The sequence below is a fragment of the Schistocerca gregaria genome, chromosome 7, assembly GCF_023897955.1.
Source record: "Schistocerca gregaria isolate iqSchGreg1 chromosome 7, iqSchGreg1.2, whole genome shotgun sequence".
NCBI lineage: Eukaryota > Metazoa > Arthropoda > Insecta > Orthoptera > Acrididae > Schistocerca > Schistocerca gregaria.
The window spans coordinates 345085574-345104647 of NC_064926.1; the positions used below are offsets into that span (position 1 = coordinate 345085574).

At 37.1% G+C, this 19074-nt stretch overlaps 1 protein-coding gene across 2 annotated transcripts in view; it reads right to left on the minus strand.

Moving 5' to 3' along the window:
- Nucleotides 1-19074, minus strand: part of LOC126282127 (protein mesh) — a 272702-nt gene that overhangs the window by 151223 nt on the left and 102405 nt on the right. For both annotated transcript variants that reach the window (XM_049981598.1, XM_049981597.1), the window contains exons 8-9: nt 16576-16769; nt 2625-2770 (exon numbers count right to left, since the gene is read on the minus strand). In XM_049981598.1, coding sequence (XP_049837555.1) covers nt 2625-2770; nt 16576-16769 — 340 coding nt within the window. The remainder of the gene's footprint in view (nt 1-2624; nt 2771-16575; nt 16770-19074) is intronic.

The following is a 19074-nucleotide window of genomic DNA, read 5'->3' on the forward strand; positions in this document are numbered from 1 at the left end:
CAGACAATTTACTATCCAGATTAGCAGTAGAACAACTTATACAAATGTGTTAAGTTGATATTGATACAACTCTCTTGGTACCTCTAATTTCCAGAGTTTCTTTCATATGCATTTCTCTTCAAATCCCGATTGCTCAGAGTTGAAAACAAACTCCTTACTGTGTGAAGGGATAAGTTTGTTTATCTCAGTTACAAATTTTCAGGCTGATTCACAATTTGCTATGCATCTTCAAGCTGATGCTTTGTTTGAAATTTTATTATCTTGTGTCTTCCAATTCTGTAGCACTATTTGCGGCTATGCAACCACCCACTGCTTCCCTTGAAATCACTGTGATCTATGTTGTATACAATTTCACGTGCATAAAATGGTAGGTCACGATCAAGCCCATCCTGTAAACTGCATTGAGCATTGTTGAAACACACAAACACCTGTTTTTGTAACAAGTAAACTTTGTCCTCCCTTGAATATCAGAGTTTTTCGTATGCACTATGTGATCATACTATTCAAAATTTTTTTGTAATTTTTTTTACTATACTGTTGATGCTCTACCATTTACATAATTATGTTTAGTTCCCACTCGATCATTTGAGATTTTTAGTATGTTGTTTATGACACTCCCACCTAGGATGGTGCAAAGCTTTGTGACTACATGGTTTCTCTGCCTAATTTTCTTTCATTGACTGGACTATTAAGTTTGGCAGAAGGAAAATGAAAAATATAGCACCAAATCTCCAAATTTCTTAAAGTTTCAATTACTTTCTTATTTGACACAATTGCATTGTCGTGGAGCAGAATGACCTCAGGGGTGAGATTACCTGGTCGTTTTGATTTGATCACTTGGCGAAGGGTGGTCAAGGTTTGTGAGTAACGCTGGGCGTTCACTGTTGCCCTGTGCTGCAGGAAGTGAATCAGAAGGGGGCCATCTTGTCAAAGAAGAATGTCAGCATAACTTTTCCTGCTCTCATGTAGATGGCCTTCGCTTTTTTTGCTGATGGTGACCCTGGATGCTTCCACTGAAGAATTTGTCGTTTTGATTCTGGTTCAAAGTGATGACATCATGACTCATCTCCAGCCACCACTCATGCGAGGAACACATTCCCTTCCCAAACATAGCGCAGCAGATGAGCGAGGCAGTGGACCATTTGACATGCTTCCTGGTGTGGTTGAAGACTGTGGGGTTCCCATTGGGCACACATTCTGTGCATGTGCAGTCATTTCTTTATGATGGTGTGAACACTTCCAACAATCGGTCTGAACATGGTGGCTATAGGTTTCACTGTCTCTCCGCAGTCCTCAGTAATGAATGCATCCGCCAGCTGGATAATGTCATTGGTAATGTAGTGTGGTGCTCCAGACTGTGCATCATCGGCTAATGACACTCGTCCTTCCCTGAAGCATTGGTGCCATGCCTTGACCCTTGCAATGGACGTGCAGTGTTCACCGTACACTTGTGACATTTGCCGATGAATGTTCTTTCTTACTACTCGTTCCACTGTCAGAAAATGAGCAACGCCTCTTTGCTCTTCTTTTGACACCTCTATGTCACTGTTTGCAATGCAACTAGCAGCATTGGATGATTGATCCATGCTGCTGCTAACTGTGTATAGCCATGTGACATGCATGCATTCCTTCTAGCAATGGACTGTGAACTTCCGTGCTCTGGTGGGATCCACAACTCGTTACATGTGCCCAACATTACCCTACTGTCATCGGTTTGCGCATTCCAGGCTCCAGCTCATTTCTTTCATCAAACATAATAAATGAATGGATGAACCTAATAACTATGGTCCACGGGTTACAGCTAAAATGAACATATCACCACAACACCATGTTGGGATTGAATCTGGCTCACATTTAACTTAAAGTATACATTTTGAATTGGACTGCCATATGCAACAGTCATGCAAAAATTGGCAGAATTCATTACGAGGGAAGTCTTACATAAGACCTTGGTAAAATATCATTAGACCCCAAAATGTTACATTTCTTGCATAAATTCTTAAAGTGGGTTCTTTAACTTGGTGAAAATTTCCAAAAAAATATGCTCAGAATGCATCTTATCTCCATGCTTTTTATCTCTTGCACATAATTTAAGGCAATAACTGGCATTCAAACAGACCTACAAAGTGTAAAAGACAGTTCAATGATGGGGAAGACATATCAGGTAGGGACAAATAAAAACGAAATGAAATAGAAGAAGGGCAAATGTGGAAACAAAACATGAACAGAGGATGATATGTACAATGTCTCCTCTCTATCAGCTGTTATTTTTTATCAACGAGTTGTACACTACATCTCAGTTAGTAAGCTAGATTTTGAACCATGTCTGATATACATTATAATTGCAATCATCTGTGAAAATTTGCATAATCCCTCTTGGCTGTTGTGTACAGCTGTCATTTTCTGCCAATTTCTGGTGGAAGATACTTGTCACATACCCCAATATAGTCTGTAAGATTACTAATGCCTTCTTTTTTCTGAATCAATTTGATAAAGTTTTTGTATATCCTTGTCAGAAATAACAAACACACCAGATATATTTATAAAAGTAGAATTTAGCTGATCATTGCCTGTTGTATTATTCTGTAAAAAAAATATCATACTACATCAGACAAACTACTTACGGTGAGATTGATGAACCAGCATATATCTCAGGATTGGTTAGGTTGATCTGTATAAAGCCAAAATGTGCATCTGTCACCAGGTAATTGTTCCTGTTGCGAAAATTTGCTGGTGCAATAGTGAATGATCCAGCATTTGGTGTACCAGTCTACATGAAAAAAAAGAGAGAGATTATAATCATAAAAACCACAAGAACTAATACAGTAGATATATGATGTGACAATTATTGAACATTATGAAAAAAAGGTACGTAAATTAGTTACAAACTATGGCCTGTACACACTTTATTCAACATGTAAACATCACTACAGATATTCAGATTTAGGTTAAGATATGTTCAATATGCCTGTCATCATTGGCGCTGATGTAGTGCAGACGAATAGCAAACTTCTGCACAACCTGCCAAAGTGCTGGAACATAAGTGCTGTCGATGACATCCTGAATGAGTGTTTTCAGCTCAGTAATGGTTTTGGGGTTATTGCTGCACAACTTGTCTTTCATAAAGCCCCACAAAAAGGAGTCACATGTGTTCATATATGGAGAATATGTTGGCCAATCAAGGCTCATGCCAGTGGCCTCTGGGTACCTCAGAGCCAGAATGTGGTCCCCAAAGTGCTCCTCCAGGACATCAAACACTCTCCTGCTTCGATGGTGTCGAGTTCCATCTTGCATGAACCACATCTTATCAAAATCAAGGTTCTTTGGATAATGGGGATGAAATCATCTTCCGAAACCTTCACATGCCATTCGGTAGACACCATACCATCAAGGAATATTGCACTGATTATTCTGTGACTCGGCATTGAACACCACACAAACACTCATTGAGGGTGAAGAGGCTTCTTCTCGATCATGAAATGTGGATTCTCAGTCCTCAAAATGCACCAGTTTTGCTTTTTTCATGTGCAAATGGAAAACAGCAAGAAGGTTCGAGGGCATGTGCATACTAATTCCTATCACGACCCATGGCGAACAGTGCAGTTTGATGACCTAACACAAACTGTTCAGAGATAATGACGATTTAATTTCATATAGTTCAATAATTGAGACCCTGTAACTAAAGCAGCAAAAACTAATGTGAAACTACTCATTAAGAAAATTGATTATGGCATATTACTGGAACTCTGCTAAATGTATAGCCACTAAACTGTAGCTGCCTATCAACTTATTGTTCATTTAGTTTTTATTTTGCACCAGTGGCGTAGCGTGGTTGTAAAGGTTGGGGAGACTGTAGTTATTATAGGGAGACAAAATAGTACAATAAACAATAATTTAAACAAATCAAACAAAATGCATCAAATAAATCAGCAACAGCTACTACTACTACTACTACTACTACTACTACTACCATTACCACTACCACCATCACTAATAATAATAATAACTAACTTCTTCCAGAAACGATGACAAATTTGTAGAACTCCAGCAGCAAGAGAAGAAGCACTTATGTTTTCTTGTACACAAGTGCAATGCCCCTATCTTTTCTTTCCACAAATAAGTCTATAACTCGGTCTACAAAGATCTGATCATTGGATAGCTCTCCAAGTAGTGTCTTTTCTGTTGCTAACGTGCTCAAACAAGAGAGCCGGATGTTGGACATTGAATTCCTTAAATAACTCTTCACTCGTTTAAGAGTACTCATGCTTCGTTTACTGTTTGCTGTAGTTGCGGGTAGGGTCAAAACCAAACGCTGGAACTTCGTTGTTTCTTCAGAAACGGAGTCTAAATCATTGTTGATAATGTACTTTAAGAGGATTCTTGGAGATAAGTGTTTTTTCTCATCAGCGTTTATGTTACACTGTTCATTTTCAAGTTGTTCTTGTTTGAAAAAAAGGGTACTGTTCTAATAATTGAGCTGGTTGCGGTGGTCTCGCGGTTCTAGGCGCGCAGTCTGGAACCGTGCGACTGCTATGGTCGCAGGTTCGAATCCTGCCCCGGGCATGGATGTGTGTGATGTCCTTAGGTTAGTTAGGTTTAAGTAGCTCTAAGTTCTAGGGGACTGATGACCACAGCAGTTGAGTCCCATAGTTCTCAGAGCCATTTGAACCATTTTTTTCTAATAATTGAAGTAGTTTCAACTTTGGGAATTCTTTTTGATAGTTCGGGAAATACTTTTCATTCAAAGGTTCAACAAACTGAATTTGGGAAAAGTCTTGAAACTTTCTTTCCATCTGAGCAATTTGCAAATCCATCATCTCGTAAGTTAATGCCCTGAGAGATGTCTTTCGACTGTCACAGAATGATAAGTTGCCATTCAAACACAAGCTGCATTTAATGCATTCATAAACGAATGTTTCCGTTCTTAAGTGTTGTAAGTTTCTCAAAATCTTTCTTATTTTGTTGTGGCAAGCAGTTATACTGGCAGATTTTGACTGAAGATCATTAAAGAGATGATCAACATAAACAAAGCACCCTCGATAGAAGCAATGGAAGTAGACAAACGTAGGATTATCCATCCGTCGTTTCATTCCCACAGCACAGCTCAAAGATTCTGGATCCCACTGAGAGTCTGTCTCATCAAAAAAAACAATTAAAAACACTATATAGCCCTGAGAAATGGCTAGATGTTTTTGAAACTGCCCTGTAATGAAAGTACCAGTGAGTGTTGCTTGCATATGGCAGTTTAAATCCTTTCACAGTCAGCAATACACTTCGTTTTGACGATTTGCTGAAAAACGAATGGAATGCAGTAAGATCACTTACTAACATACATATTCATCAAATGGTTTTGGAGGCATGTAACAGTACCAGATTCAGTTGATGTGCGTAACAATGAGAAAACAGCGAGTAGGGACAGAACTGCTTCACCAATTGTTGTAGTCCTCTTTCTCTGATCGCCATTACTTTAGTGCCTTCATATGTTTGACTAACCACTTTTCCTTCCACTTTCCATTCTTCCAATACTGCATGAATAATGTTTGACAAACCTTCAGCAGTTTTATCTCCAGAAATATCATAAAATCCAACGAATCTTTCCTCAATTTTGTCTGCAATACAGTACCTAAATATTATAGTCATTTGACTCTTGCATGACACGTCTAATGTTTCATCAGCCTGAATCGAAATGAAATTGCAGTTCTGAATTTCAGTTTTTATTTTCTCATTAACTGCCAGAGTTATCATTTCTGTTACATCATTCTGTATATCTGGAGAAGTTCCTTTAAAGGTTGAAGATGATGACAGACGGTCTCGGAGTAACTGCTCTCCTTGAGCTAGTAAATCCAACAACCTTTGTTGCTGGAGGATTCGTCTACTTGATGGCCGTGAAAGGCTAGTTCTTGTTTAGAAAGAAATACAGTTGCATGAATAAGACGAGCCAATACTCTACTGTTGGATGCAACTTGTTCGTTGTATTTTATTGCTGTCAGACGAGCGGCTTCAGAAAGGGCATGCTCAATTTAGATTTGCCCAATAACTAAAAAGATTCTTTGTTCTGCAGGTGACGTTTTGATATCTAACGCTTTTGTTCTTTCCTGTCAAAGTCCTTTATTGTACACATGCCCTCATTGCACCATTCCTTTTCACCATCAAATGGAAGGCATATATAACAATATAATCTGTTATTAACTGCATTCGCAGTCAACCTAGCATACTTTTTGTACCAGACTGCCTGAAAAGTGTGTTTTTGTTTGGCTTCACTTTTTTTTAATAAAAATTCTAAAAGGTGTTCAGTTGCTGGCTCACTCATGGTGGCGACACAACGGAAATATGCACAAAAATCACACAAGAATGACTATGAACACAAACCGCGCGACTGTTCACTTCCGTGTTAAAAGCCTGCATAGAAGCGGCAGAGACTAGTCTCGATACCTACTAAATAGCAAGTGCAGCGCACTGGCCTTCGTGGAAGAGGGAAGGTGGGGGGAGCCGGGAATGCTCAGGCGCACACAGCCAGGTAAGGGACGGGAGGCAGAGACTGAGAGCTGTTGAGTCTCAAGCAGGCAGATACACCAATACTCAGGGTGCGGCGGCGCGGACTACAAAACTGGTGTCTTAGCACATTTAGTGCTTTTAGTAGAAAGTTGCTTAAATTTTTGTTTTGAATTACTATTGCACCTTTTTTAAGCACGAATACAGGGGAGACTAAGTCTCAAAGTCTCCCCTCACGCTACGCCACTGTTCTGCACAGGTCTCTTTAAGATACCAGCTTTTTTTATTTAGTGAATTTATTACTTACTCATTTTGTTTTCTCATTTTAATGTCTTCAGTAAGCCATTAAATTTGTCTTATTATGCTTTTTTCTGCTCCTTTCATGACATTTACATCACTTTATAATATTTTGCCTACTATCCTGCATTTAAAAATCTCAGTTTAAATATGAAAAGCTGGGCTCATCAACCTCATGTCATTCATGTTCAGTCATCCTAACAGATGGCCATAGTATCGTAACACCAAAGTTTACCAATTTAGCTCCCTCATTTGTGTGCAACACACTGTGCTCGACACTCACTTGCAGTGGTCGCCTTCGCTCTACCCAGTCTCATGGCACTTGGGGTCACAGCACATAACCTAGGTGTTCTAATTCTTATTTTATACCATGCTTCTTCACCTGACCAGTTTCTTTGTTTTATTTTAGTTGTCGCCAAGGTACTGTGACTTGTTCCTCTCTTGCTTTTTTTTTTTTAAATAGTATTAGCTCAAGCGCTGTTAGAATTGTATGTATGATGTCTGCATTAGTTTTCATTGTTTTATGCATACATGTGTATGTAAAAATTATTTTTAGCACACTTCACTTGTTTGGACCTGATGATGGGCATTTGTAAGCCTGCAAATGGTCTTAATATTAAAAAATAAAAACCTTACAACTGAAGCAGTGATTTTCATGTCTATAACAATGCTCAGTTGTAGAAGTTCCCCAACAGGACTGTTTGCCTTAAGCATAAACTCTGTACCAAAAAATCTGTCTTATTCGCTTAATAATTGATATATTCTGCATCACATCCTGTTTAGGAAGTTAGCTGTAGCTTGTTCTGGACTCCTTGCAGCAATAGCTTGTGCTGGCCTGGAATCACAGTGGGTGGCCTGATCTCAGTAGTGCTCTACAGCATAACTGTGTGTTGTATTTCAAGGAAAACAGTACACCAATAATGGCAGGAGCAATCTATGGGCACTTAAAAGACCTGTGATGCAGGATATATCAGACATTAAGCTGAAAAGACCAGATTTTTTGGTACAAAAATAATGTTTAGAGGGCACAATGGGAAACACAGCAAAAGGTCACATAGAAAAGATAGATTGCACTGGATTGGCACTGGAATTTGGTGGCCAGCAAGTGGCCATAGGTTGTGCCAAACTCCACTGAGGTTGGTTAGACCATGTGTAGCAGTTGGGTAGCTGGCAGTCACAATATGTAAGGATAATTCAAAAGATGTCTACCATTCACCACTAGATTTCCTACTAATACCCTCTGATTCCTGTCAGATATACAGAATTTGAATCGTTTTGCATCATTTCCTGTTACACTTTAATTTACTTCTATTATTATTGTAATATTATATACTATACTATATATTATTATATTATAATTATACTAATTTATTTAAAAAGATAATGCTACTCACTATATGGAGGAGGCTTTGAGTTGCAGATAGATAAAATGAAAAAAACTGCTAAAATATTTAATTTTTCAGACAAATTACTTCTTCTGAAGTAGAAAACACATCCACATTCATAGAAGGCTATCTACACACATAGCAGAAATTTATTTAATTCATTAGATAATAAATTACAGGCTGCACTAATAACAAAGTTTTCAATGAGCAAATTCATATTTCCTAGTGTTGGGTCAAGGAATCGAAACCACATTGGGCCCCGTTCCAGATATTCTAATTTATTTACTCAGTATTCTAGCACTGGTTTTCAAAATGTTGTATTCCATGAATTATGTATTGTCGTTGTCCAATAACTGTCTCACAATAGTTCAACTTTCAATTTTGGTGTTTAGTTATGAACAATTACAATAACATGCAACACTACATTGATGTCAGACTTGCAATGCTTGCTACTGGTATCCTGTTTATGCATAGTTGTCATACAGTTAGTTATGTATGTTTAACAAATGGTTATGTGTGAACTGTTTGAGTTATGAATCTTTAAACTACTATTACTCATTTCAAAAATCTTAAGTCTATGTGAAATGCACTCCAGTTGTTTTCTGTTTCTTGTGTTGTGTGTATGAACAGTCTCATTAGGCTCCAGTGTCCGTCCCTGGTAGCTGAGGGTCAGCGCGACAGAATGTCAATCCTAAGGGCTCGGGTTCGATTCCCAGCTGGGTCGGAGATTTTCTCCACTCATGGACTAGGTGTCATGTTGTCCTAATCATCATCATTTCATCCCCATTGATGCGCAAGTTGCTGCAGTGGCGTCAAATGGAAAGACTTGCACTCGGTGAACGGTCTACCCGACCGGATGCCCTAGTCACATGACATTAAAATTACTCTCCAGTTTTGTGTGATCACGTAATACACTCACAATGGTCTTGAATATATACAATTATGCAAACTTTAGAATGTTTAGTTCTTTGAAACAACTTTTACACAATTCTTTTTGCTTCTTTTTCAATATTATTCAAGGGCTTGCTTCTGTAATGTGAATATTCTCTTCATTCCTGTGATAATTGAGTTCCCCCATACTGTAATTCCATATTGCATGTATGGTTGAAAAAGTCCACGGCAGGCAATGCGCAACAGGTCTCGGTGAGTAAACCGAGACAGTTGTTTCATTATAAATATCACTGAGCTTAGATTACTGGAAACAGTGTTTATCTGCTGTTTCCAGTTTAGCTCACTGTCTATTGTAATGCCCAAAAACTTAACTGAAGCTATTTCTTCCAGTCCTTTTTCATATAGAAAACATCCATATGTTCTTCTTTTTGTTTATTTTTGAGAACCATGTACATAGGGTTTTTTTTAAGATTAGTAATTAACTTATTTTCAGAGAGCCATTGTGCTGTACTACTGACTGATACGAATGTATTTTGTTCAAGTGCCTCCAAATTGTTGGAAACATTTAGCTCAGTTATATCATCTGCACAAAGTATTTTGATTTCATTTTCACATGTTTGTATATTATTCACAAATAAATTGAAGAGAACATGTCTCATTACAGATCCTTGAGGTACAACATACTTAATGCTTCTAACTTCCAATCTGTATAAGTTATTGTTGTTGTTGTTGTGGTCTTCAGTCCTGAGACTGGTTTGATGCAGCTCTCCATGCTACTCTATCCTGTGCAACCCTCTTCATCTCCCAATACCTACTGCAACCTACATCCTTTTGAATCTGCTTAGTATATTCATCTCTTGGTCTCCCTCTATGATTTTTACCCTCCACGCTGCCCTCCAATACTAAATTGGTGATCCCTTGATGCCTCAGAACATGTCCTACCACCCGATCCCTTCTTCTCGTCAAATTGTGCCAAATACTTCTCTTCTCCCCAATCCTATTCAATACCTCCTCATTAGTTATGTGATCTACCCATCTAATCTTCAGCATTCTTCTGTAGCGCCATATTTCGAAAGCTTCTATTCTCTTCTTGTCCAAACTATTTATAGTCCATGTTTCACTTTCATACATGGCTACACTTCATACAAATACTTTCAGAAATGACTTCCTGACACTTAAATCTATACTCGATGTTAACAAATTTCTCTTTTTCAGAAACGCTTTCCTTGCCATTGCCTGTCTACATTTTATATCCTCTCTACTTCCACCATCATCAATTATTTTGCTCCCCAAATAGCAAAACTCCTTTACTACTTTAAGCGTCTCATTTCCTAATCTAATTCCCTCAGCATCACCCGACTTAATTCGACTACATTCCATTATCCTCGTTTTGCTTTTGTTGATGTTCATCTTATACCCTCCTTTCGAAGACACTGTCCATTCCGTTCAACTGCTCTTCCATGTCCTTTGCTGTCTCTGACAGAATGTCATTGGCGAACCTCAAAGTTTTTATATCTTCTCCCTGGATTTTAATGCCTACTCCGAATTTTTCTTTTGTTTCCTTTACTGCTTGCTCAATATACTGATTGAATAACATCAGGGAGAGGCTACAACCCTGTCTTACTCCCTTCCCAACAACCACTTCCCTTTCATGTCCCTCGACTCTTATAACTGCCATCTGGTTTCTGTACAAATTGTAAATAGCCTTTCGCTCCCTGTATTTTACCCCTGCCACCTTTAGAATTTGAAAGAGAGTATTCCAGTCAACATTGACAAAAGCTTTCTCTAAGTCTACAAATGCTAGAAACGTAGGTTTGCCTTTTCTTAATCTTTCTTCTAAGATAAGTCGTAAGGTCAGTATTGCCTCACATGTTCCAGTATTTCAACGGAATCCAAACTGATCTTCCCCGAGGTCGGCTTCTACTAGTTTTTCCATTCGTCTGTACAGAATTCATTTTAGTATTTTGCACCTGTGGCTTATTAGACTGATTGTTCCGTAATTTTCACATCTGTCAACACCTGCTTTCTTTGGGATTGGAATGATTATGTTCTTCTTGAAGTCTGAGGGTATTTCGCCTGTTTCATACATCTTGCTCATCAGACGGTAGAGTTTTGTCATGACTGGCTCTCCCAAGGCTGTCAGTAGTTCCAATGGAATGTTGTCTACTCCGGGGGCCTTGTTTCGACTAAGGTATTTCAATGCTCTGTCAAACTCTTCACGCAGTATCGCATCTCCCATCTCATCCTCATCCACATCCTCCTCTATTTCCATAATATTGTCCTCAAGTGCATCACCCTTGTATAGACCCTCTATATACTCCTTCCACCTCTCTGCTTTCGGTTCTTGCTTAGAACTGGGTTTCCATCTGAGCTCTTGATGCTCATACAAGTGATTCTCTTATCTCCAAAGGTCTCTTTAATTTTCCTGTAGGCAGTATCTATCTTACCCCTAGTGAGATAAGCCTATACATTCTTACATTTGTCCTCTAGCCATCCCTGGTTAGCCATTTTGCGCTTCCTGAAGATCTCATTTTTTAGACGATTGTATTCCTTTTTGCCTGCTTCATTTCCTGCATTTTTATATTTTCTCCTTTCATCAATTAAATTTAATATTTCTTCTGTTACCCAAGGATTTCTACTAGCCCTCGTCTTTTTACCTACTTGATCCTCCGCTGCCTTCACTACTTCATTCCTCAAAGCTACCCATTCTTCTTCTACTGTATTTCTTTCCCCCATTCCTGTCAATTGTTCCCTTATGCTCTCCCTGAAACTCTGTACAACCTCTTGTTCTTTCAGTTTATCCAGGTCCCATCTCCTTAAATTCCCACCTTTTTGCAGTTTCTTCAGTTTTAATCTACAGGTCATAACCAATAGATTGCGGTCAGAGTCCACATCTGCCCCTGGAAATGTCTTACAATTTAAAACTTGGTCCCTAAATCTCTGTCTTACCATTATATAATCTATCTGATACCTTTTAGTATCTTCAGGGTTCTTCCATGTATACAACCTTCTTTCATGATTCTTAAACCAAGTGTTAGCTATGATTAAGTTGTGATTGGTGCAAAATTCTACCAGGCAGCTTCCTCTTTCATTTCTCTCCCCCAATCCATATTCACCTACTACGTTTCCTTCTCTCCCTTTTCCTACAACCAAATTCCAGTCACCCATGACTATTAAATTTTCGTTACCCTTCACTATCTGAATAATTTCTTTTATTTCATCATACATTTCTTCAATTTCTTCGTCATCTTCAGAGCTAGTTGGCATATAAACTTGTACTACTGTAGCAGGTGTGGGCTTCGTATCTATCTTGGCCTTTGTAATGTGTTCACTATGCTGTTTGTAGTAGCTTACCCGCATTCCTATTTTCCTTTTCATTATTAAACCTACTCCTGCAGTACCCCTATTTGATTTTGTGTTTATAACCCTGTAGTCACCTGACCAGAAGTCTTGTTCCTCCTTACACCAAACTTCGCTAATTCCCACTATTGTATAAGGGGACTACTTTAACTAATTTTAGTTTATCTGGAAATACTCCTTCTTGGAAAGAACAGTTGGCAATATCCAGTAATGGCATAGTTATTTCTGCTGCCACCTCTTGATTAGGTACTTTGACACTTCATCAGGTCCAGCAGACAGTTTTGCTTTTAGCTTTTTAATAACATTTGTCAGTTCCTTTTCAGACACTGGTTTTAGGAACACTGAGTGGCTTGGTTTATCTGTCACAATAGTTTGGTGAGTTCCTTGGCTATTTATCCATGCTTTTGTTTTTCTATTGCATCTGTGTAATTATTATTCGGGATGTTGGCAATTTTTGTTTTATCTGTGATGATTTTGTTATTTACTGTCATAATTTCTATTTCATTTGTTTTCTGTGAGTATTTTTTCTTGCCCATCTCAGAGATAATTACATTCCAAGCTGCTGTCATTTTATTTGTTGATTTTGAAATAGTCTCATTAATTAATTTTGATTTTTCTTGTCTTATCAACTGCCTGTATTTCTTCTGGTGCTGCCTGTAGGTTTCAATGTTTTCTCTCTGTTTCATTTCTGTTAAGGTAGCTCTCTGTTCTATTATTTCCTTCATGGTCTACTGCTAATTTTCAAGATTTTTTCTTTTCCTCTTGTTTTTTTGAAATGCTAAACTGAAGTAATGTGTTATAGTGTCTGTCTTGGAAAGCATTATATTTTTCATCTGTTCCCTGGGCTTGAAGTGTGTCCATCCACTGTTGTTCTGTTAACATCAATTTGAATATGTTGATATTTTGTTGGCTGATAAGTCTAACGTCTCTTTCTACACTTTTATCTTCCTTTTGTGAGTTCAGATTTCCAGTTGTTTCACAAAGCTGTCCAAAATGATCAGAAATTCCTATTTGGAGAACCTTTGTTGTATATGCATTGCTATCTATACCAGTGATAATAATGTCAATAATTGACTCAGTTTCGCAAAGTCACTCTTGTTGGTTCCGTAACAGTTGCCTTAATGTTGTACTGTAGTATTCAATACGCACAGAATACTCTTAACTCATTGTAGACCATACCTGTAATTTCAAAGTCTTTTTCTTTGCATTTTGGTATGGTTTTGTATGTATCATTCATACTACTATCATAATTCTCTGCTGTTTGCACAAATACTGCTACTCCTCTACCTCTATATTCTGATCTGCAGAAATAGTTTACAAGAACATAATCTTTAATGGTAAGACTGTAAATTTCATTTTTTTAAATCAGTGTTCACTTGCACACTATATGCCTGGGCATATTTCATTTGCCAGTAGTTCTACTTCTAGTTTTTTATTACTCATGTGTTGCAGATTTTGATGCAGAATTCTGACCTTAATTTCTTTTTGCTTGCTAATAAAATTCCCACTTTTTATTTGATTAGCACGTTCATGTGTCTTGGACATTGTGTTCATGAATTTTGTTTGCAATAGAGTATTGTTTGCTGCTAACATCAACACTTTATAGGAGAGTTCAAATATTTTTAGTCTTAGTCAGAATACATGCTGTATTTGTGTTGTCAGTAATGCTGTAGTAAACTTCATGCGGATCCCATTTCACATTAAATAGGTCTCATTAGTGGTAGGATAGAAGCAGAATAGTGAAAGAACCTGCATGTTTCACTCTAGAGTTGGTTACAAAGACATGAACCATAAGGATAACAAATGATTTGAAGAAAAGTTTATTGTGGTTTGCAGTGCAAAGCTCCACATTCTGACCCACGTGGATAATAGGTACCAATTGACCACCCTGTCATCCTCTACCAATGGTGTCATTCTGATGCAGTGCAGAGGGGCATGACATCAGCACACTGCCTCCTGAGCCTGTGTTGTCTCTCTTGATCCTGAAGCCATTACTTCTCAGTCGAGTGGCTCCTCAACTGCCATCATGAGGCAGAGGGCATACCATTTCCTCCAACAAAGTTCCTGGAATCGAATGCAGGTCCTCTGCATAGCAACCATACATACCTTCTGAACTATGGAGGTGAACTTGTTGTGGTATGGGTACCATTACAAAGTACAGGCTGAAATGGGAAACAGTGATGCATTCCAAGTGACAGTATAGTGCAAACAGAGGCAGTTCTGTTATAAGGTGCTCAAAAGATTCCTCCAACCAAGTTTCAGGAATCAAATGCAGGTCCTCTGCTTAGCAACCATACATACTGACTTCTGAACTATGGAGGTGGACTTATTGTGGTAGGGGTACCATTACAAAGCACAGGCTGAAATGGGAAACAGTGATGCAGGTCACGTGACAGTATAGTGCAAACAGAGGCAGTTCTGTTATAAGGTGCTCAAAAGATTCCAAGATGGCCAGGGAATTTTCCTGACCCAACATGATGCAATAATAAGCCATTCACTACAGCATATGAAACAAACCTCAGAACACCTTCTTTTACCATTAATGAAGAGATCGATACTCCACTATTTTCTTCACATTACAACTACATTTCCAATTTTCAACCAAATCAGATATACAAACACCAACAACTTTTGCAGTGCTAGGAAATATAATCCACACCATACTTAAACCAATTTTATCACATAATAGAAAAATGCCATATCCTTGTAAGATAATTTTTCTACAGTTTTCATATTTATGCTCAGAGGAAAAGTAGAATGAGTTATAACTTTATTTAAATGGTTATTAGTGTACACAAACTAAAGGCATTTTTTGCACAACTGCATTTACACTTCTGAATCACATCTATTACACATAGATTGAAATAATGAGTAATGACCAGATTTGACTAGCTTAATTAAAGACATAGTGTCAATTCTTCTTATGTTTTCAGTTACCTGCTTTATTATAAAAACTAAATACTACAAACCAAACAATTATATAATTCAAAGAATCAAAGTTATTAAAACAAAATTGTTGCATTTACTTGTAAATGTGGCATTACCTGCACATCAGAAAGCATCTATTTTTTTATACAAGGAAAGAAAAAGTGCTTTGTCGGTCGGCCAGAAAGACATCGGTGATGCTTGTTATGCTTTGACACTTGGCAACGTTGCACAACAACTGTGTTTTTATAAATTATGACAGATGTACAGCAGTAATATGCAGGTAATATGGCTTTTGGAAATGAACAAACAGAAAACATCTTGTGACCAGTTTAATAAATAAACAAACCATTGGCCAATCCTTGAAAACAGCTGGAGGAAGCAGACGGAAATTGACGACCAATCAGAATTCAAATTCTTCAATTGAATGTATTCATTTGAGCATATAACTAAAAGCACTGACATGTAACCAGATGTACTGTCATTGTTGTCAGAAAAGCTAGCCAGCAATCTAATACTTTTTATATATGAGAGGAGTTTGCAAGCAGCACTATGTCAATGTTGCAATTCCACCTATTTTTATGACAAATAGGCTATATAGGATTTAGATGAGAGTGTTTCATTTTCTGTGTGTGCATACCCCAGCTCATTAATGGATTTCTCAGAACGCTAGCAAAATTTCCAACTTATATGAAGGTCAGGTGAATATGGCAGATGGAAATAAATCCTACTGCTCTTAATGTTATCTGTCTTTGTCTATGTTTGTGAATTATGAAAAGAAGAAATTTCACATCTTGTTCTAATGTGAGTCTATGTCATACAAATATTGAATGTTACATCATAAAGTTTACAGGAATATGGCCTATGAAACATATAACTATAACTGTGTGATGAAAGTGCAATTTTTACTGTTCTGTCATAACATTTGATGCACAAATTGCGAGAGAAAATATTCAATTGGTGTTTAACTGAAGAGCAGGATAACAAATTTATAACTTTCCTGTGTTCCATTAGTCAAATAGGCTACATCACAAAAGACTGATTGTTTTTCAACATTAATTATACAGTACTATTCCAGTTACTGTACTGCACCAAACATGGTAGTGAATGTTCATAAGCTATATGTAATACTTAATTGTTGTAAGACCTAATTAGAAACTACTACTAGTTGCTAAATTACTATTAGTTGACTAATATACAATCACATAGCATTGAAAGAACTTACCTCCAGTATATCAATATACACTAACTCAGGCATCTTACGGGACTCTCGGTATCCCCAAAGAGATATTGTCAGTTGTGCTGCTGAGTTACTTGTCAAGTTTGCACTGTCCCACTTAATTAGTATCTCTGCTGGGCTCTTTAGATGGACATCATTTGTGTCAAATGTAATTTTTTCTTCTGCAGTTGCAGGAGTTTCTAGAAGGAAGAACAGTATATCGTCACATAAAATGCTAGTCATCGCCAGTAGACCTGCTTCTTCTTTAATCAAAAGCTACTTATCAGCAAGTTGTTGGGAAAACAATAAATGTATTGCATAATTTAGTTATATGTGAAAATCATTCAACAAATGTCACCCAGAAATATAGTGCAGTAGAAAGAGAAGAGAACAATGTGAAGTTAATGGTATCAGAGCATCACATATTTCAGGCTAGTCTTCTCACTGAGACATAGAGTACAGAGTGTAACTATTACTGCTGACTAATTTCCTACTGGATTTTGTCTTAGATCTTCGGCTAAAGTTTGGTTAATGATTCTTCTGATATTGCACTGCCACAAGTGCCTGGTATTGTTGAAGATTCATCCTTTTCAACTACTTCTTCACTTTTATGCCCTTGATAACTGCAGTCTGGTTCCTGAACAAATAGTTGATAATCCTTCATCACTGTATGCTATTCCTGTTACTTTCTCGATTTCAAAGAGCATATCTAGCCAGTATTGTAAAAAAGTATTTTCAAAATCTACAGATGTTATAAATGTAGTCTGCCTTTCTTAAAATTATCTTCTACAATAAGTTGCTAAATTTCTCCAGAAACCAAACTGATCTTCCCCAATGTTGGTTTCTGTCAGTTTTTCCATTGTTCTGCAAATAATTTGTGTCTGTTGGCACCTGCCTTCTTTCGAATTAGAATTATTACATTATACTTTTAAAGTCTGAGCATATTTTGCCAGTCTCTTTTATCTTGCACACCTGGTGGAATAGTTTTGTCATGGCTGGATCCCCATATTACTTGTAACCAAATTTATGATATTTTTAAAATAACAAACAAAAATCAGCAAACCATAGAACTACCAACAATATAGGCTTAATTTATTTTCACGTAATTTACCATACCATTGATGAGAGGTAAAGCAAAGTTTCACATATAATTTGGATGTATATATATATAAACAGATTTCATATATTTCACATTGAGGATGATGGTACAGACTCACTGGTACATGAGTAGTATTTTTAGTGGTGTGTATTAACTCCAAATGTGTCTTTGCACTATGTTTCAAATCGTAGAAGCCTGTACAAGAGAAACTAACATATGTGACTTTTATTGTTTTTTTTTTTTTTTTTTTTTTTAACTCTTACAAACCTTTAATTACTGAAAACATTCTTTCGATAAATGCATTAGACCTGGAATAGCTCATGAAAATTCAACGAAGCTTCTAAAATGTTTTAGATATACTCACTCCCTGTGAGAATGAATAAAAATTTCCTTCCATTTTCATGACACATTAATTTCAAATTTGAGTCCCTTACTTCTACCGTGTGTAACCTAGCTACTTATGAAACAGTTTCTTTCACACAGTTCTTTCTTATCCTCAGTAAAGTTCATGACACTAGATTTTACAAAGCTACACAATTATTGAACTCTAATCATGCTGATGGTTTTATTTAGGGTGATCCATTTTATTGGCTGATGAGGGTCCATAAATGGTTTGTACCATTCGTGAATGTACTCAATGTAGATATTATAAAAAGCTGTGGTGATATCATTAAATTGCTCATGTGGCACTAGACCATCACTTCCTAAATCTTGTAACTGCTGTTTTACTGTAGATGTCAAAAAGCATAGCTAAGGATTTTCCAGCGTATGATTTGTTGAGCAACATATTTATTTTGTCTGCAACTTCTGTTTAGATTTGGGTTACCTTTCCCTTTTCAGTGCACAGAATATTTGAAACAATTTTCAGAAAAAATCTCTATTGTAATAAGACACTTGTTATAGGACAGTTAGTAGAATTTTACTGTTTGACAAACAATGACTTTCAATAGCTGGTAGATCAGATAACTATCAAACGGTTATCAACAAGAATAACTTTAATTGTTCATCAGAATGCAAACACAGAAAGGAATCACTGGCGCTATAGTGGGTACCACCCTAAACAGTAATATGTGAAAAATAAATATTTTATCTCAAATAACAAAAAAATTGATAAATAGAACATACAAAATCAGAAATACAACAAACAGTATTTTCTTTTTAATACTCAGCAGTAATTTAAAATATAATTTCCGTTGTAACCAACAAAAATATAATAAAAAGCACCAGGAGGAAATGTAATTCACAATGTGAGGCAAGGCGTCACGTCACAACAGCCATAACCATTACGCCGCTGGTTATTAAAATACCGATTCTGCAAATTCTTCTTGACCCTAAAAGGATATATAGTGACATTTTGTTACATATACTGTATTAACATAGGTGGCTGTAAGTGAACAGATTAAACC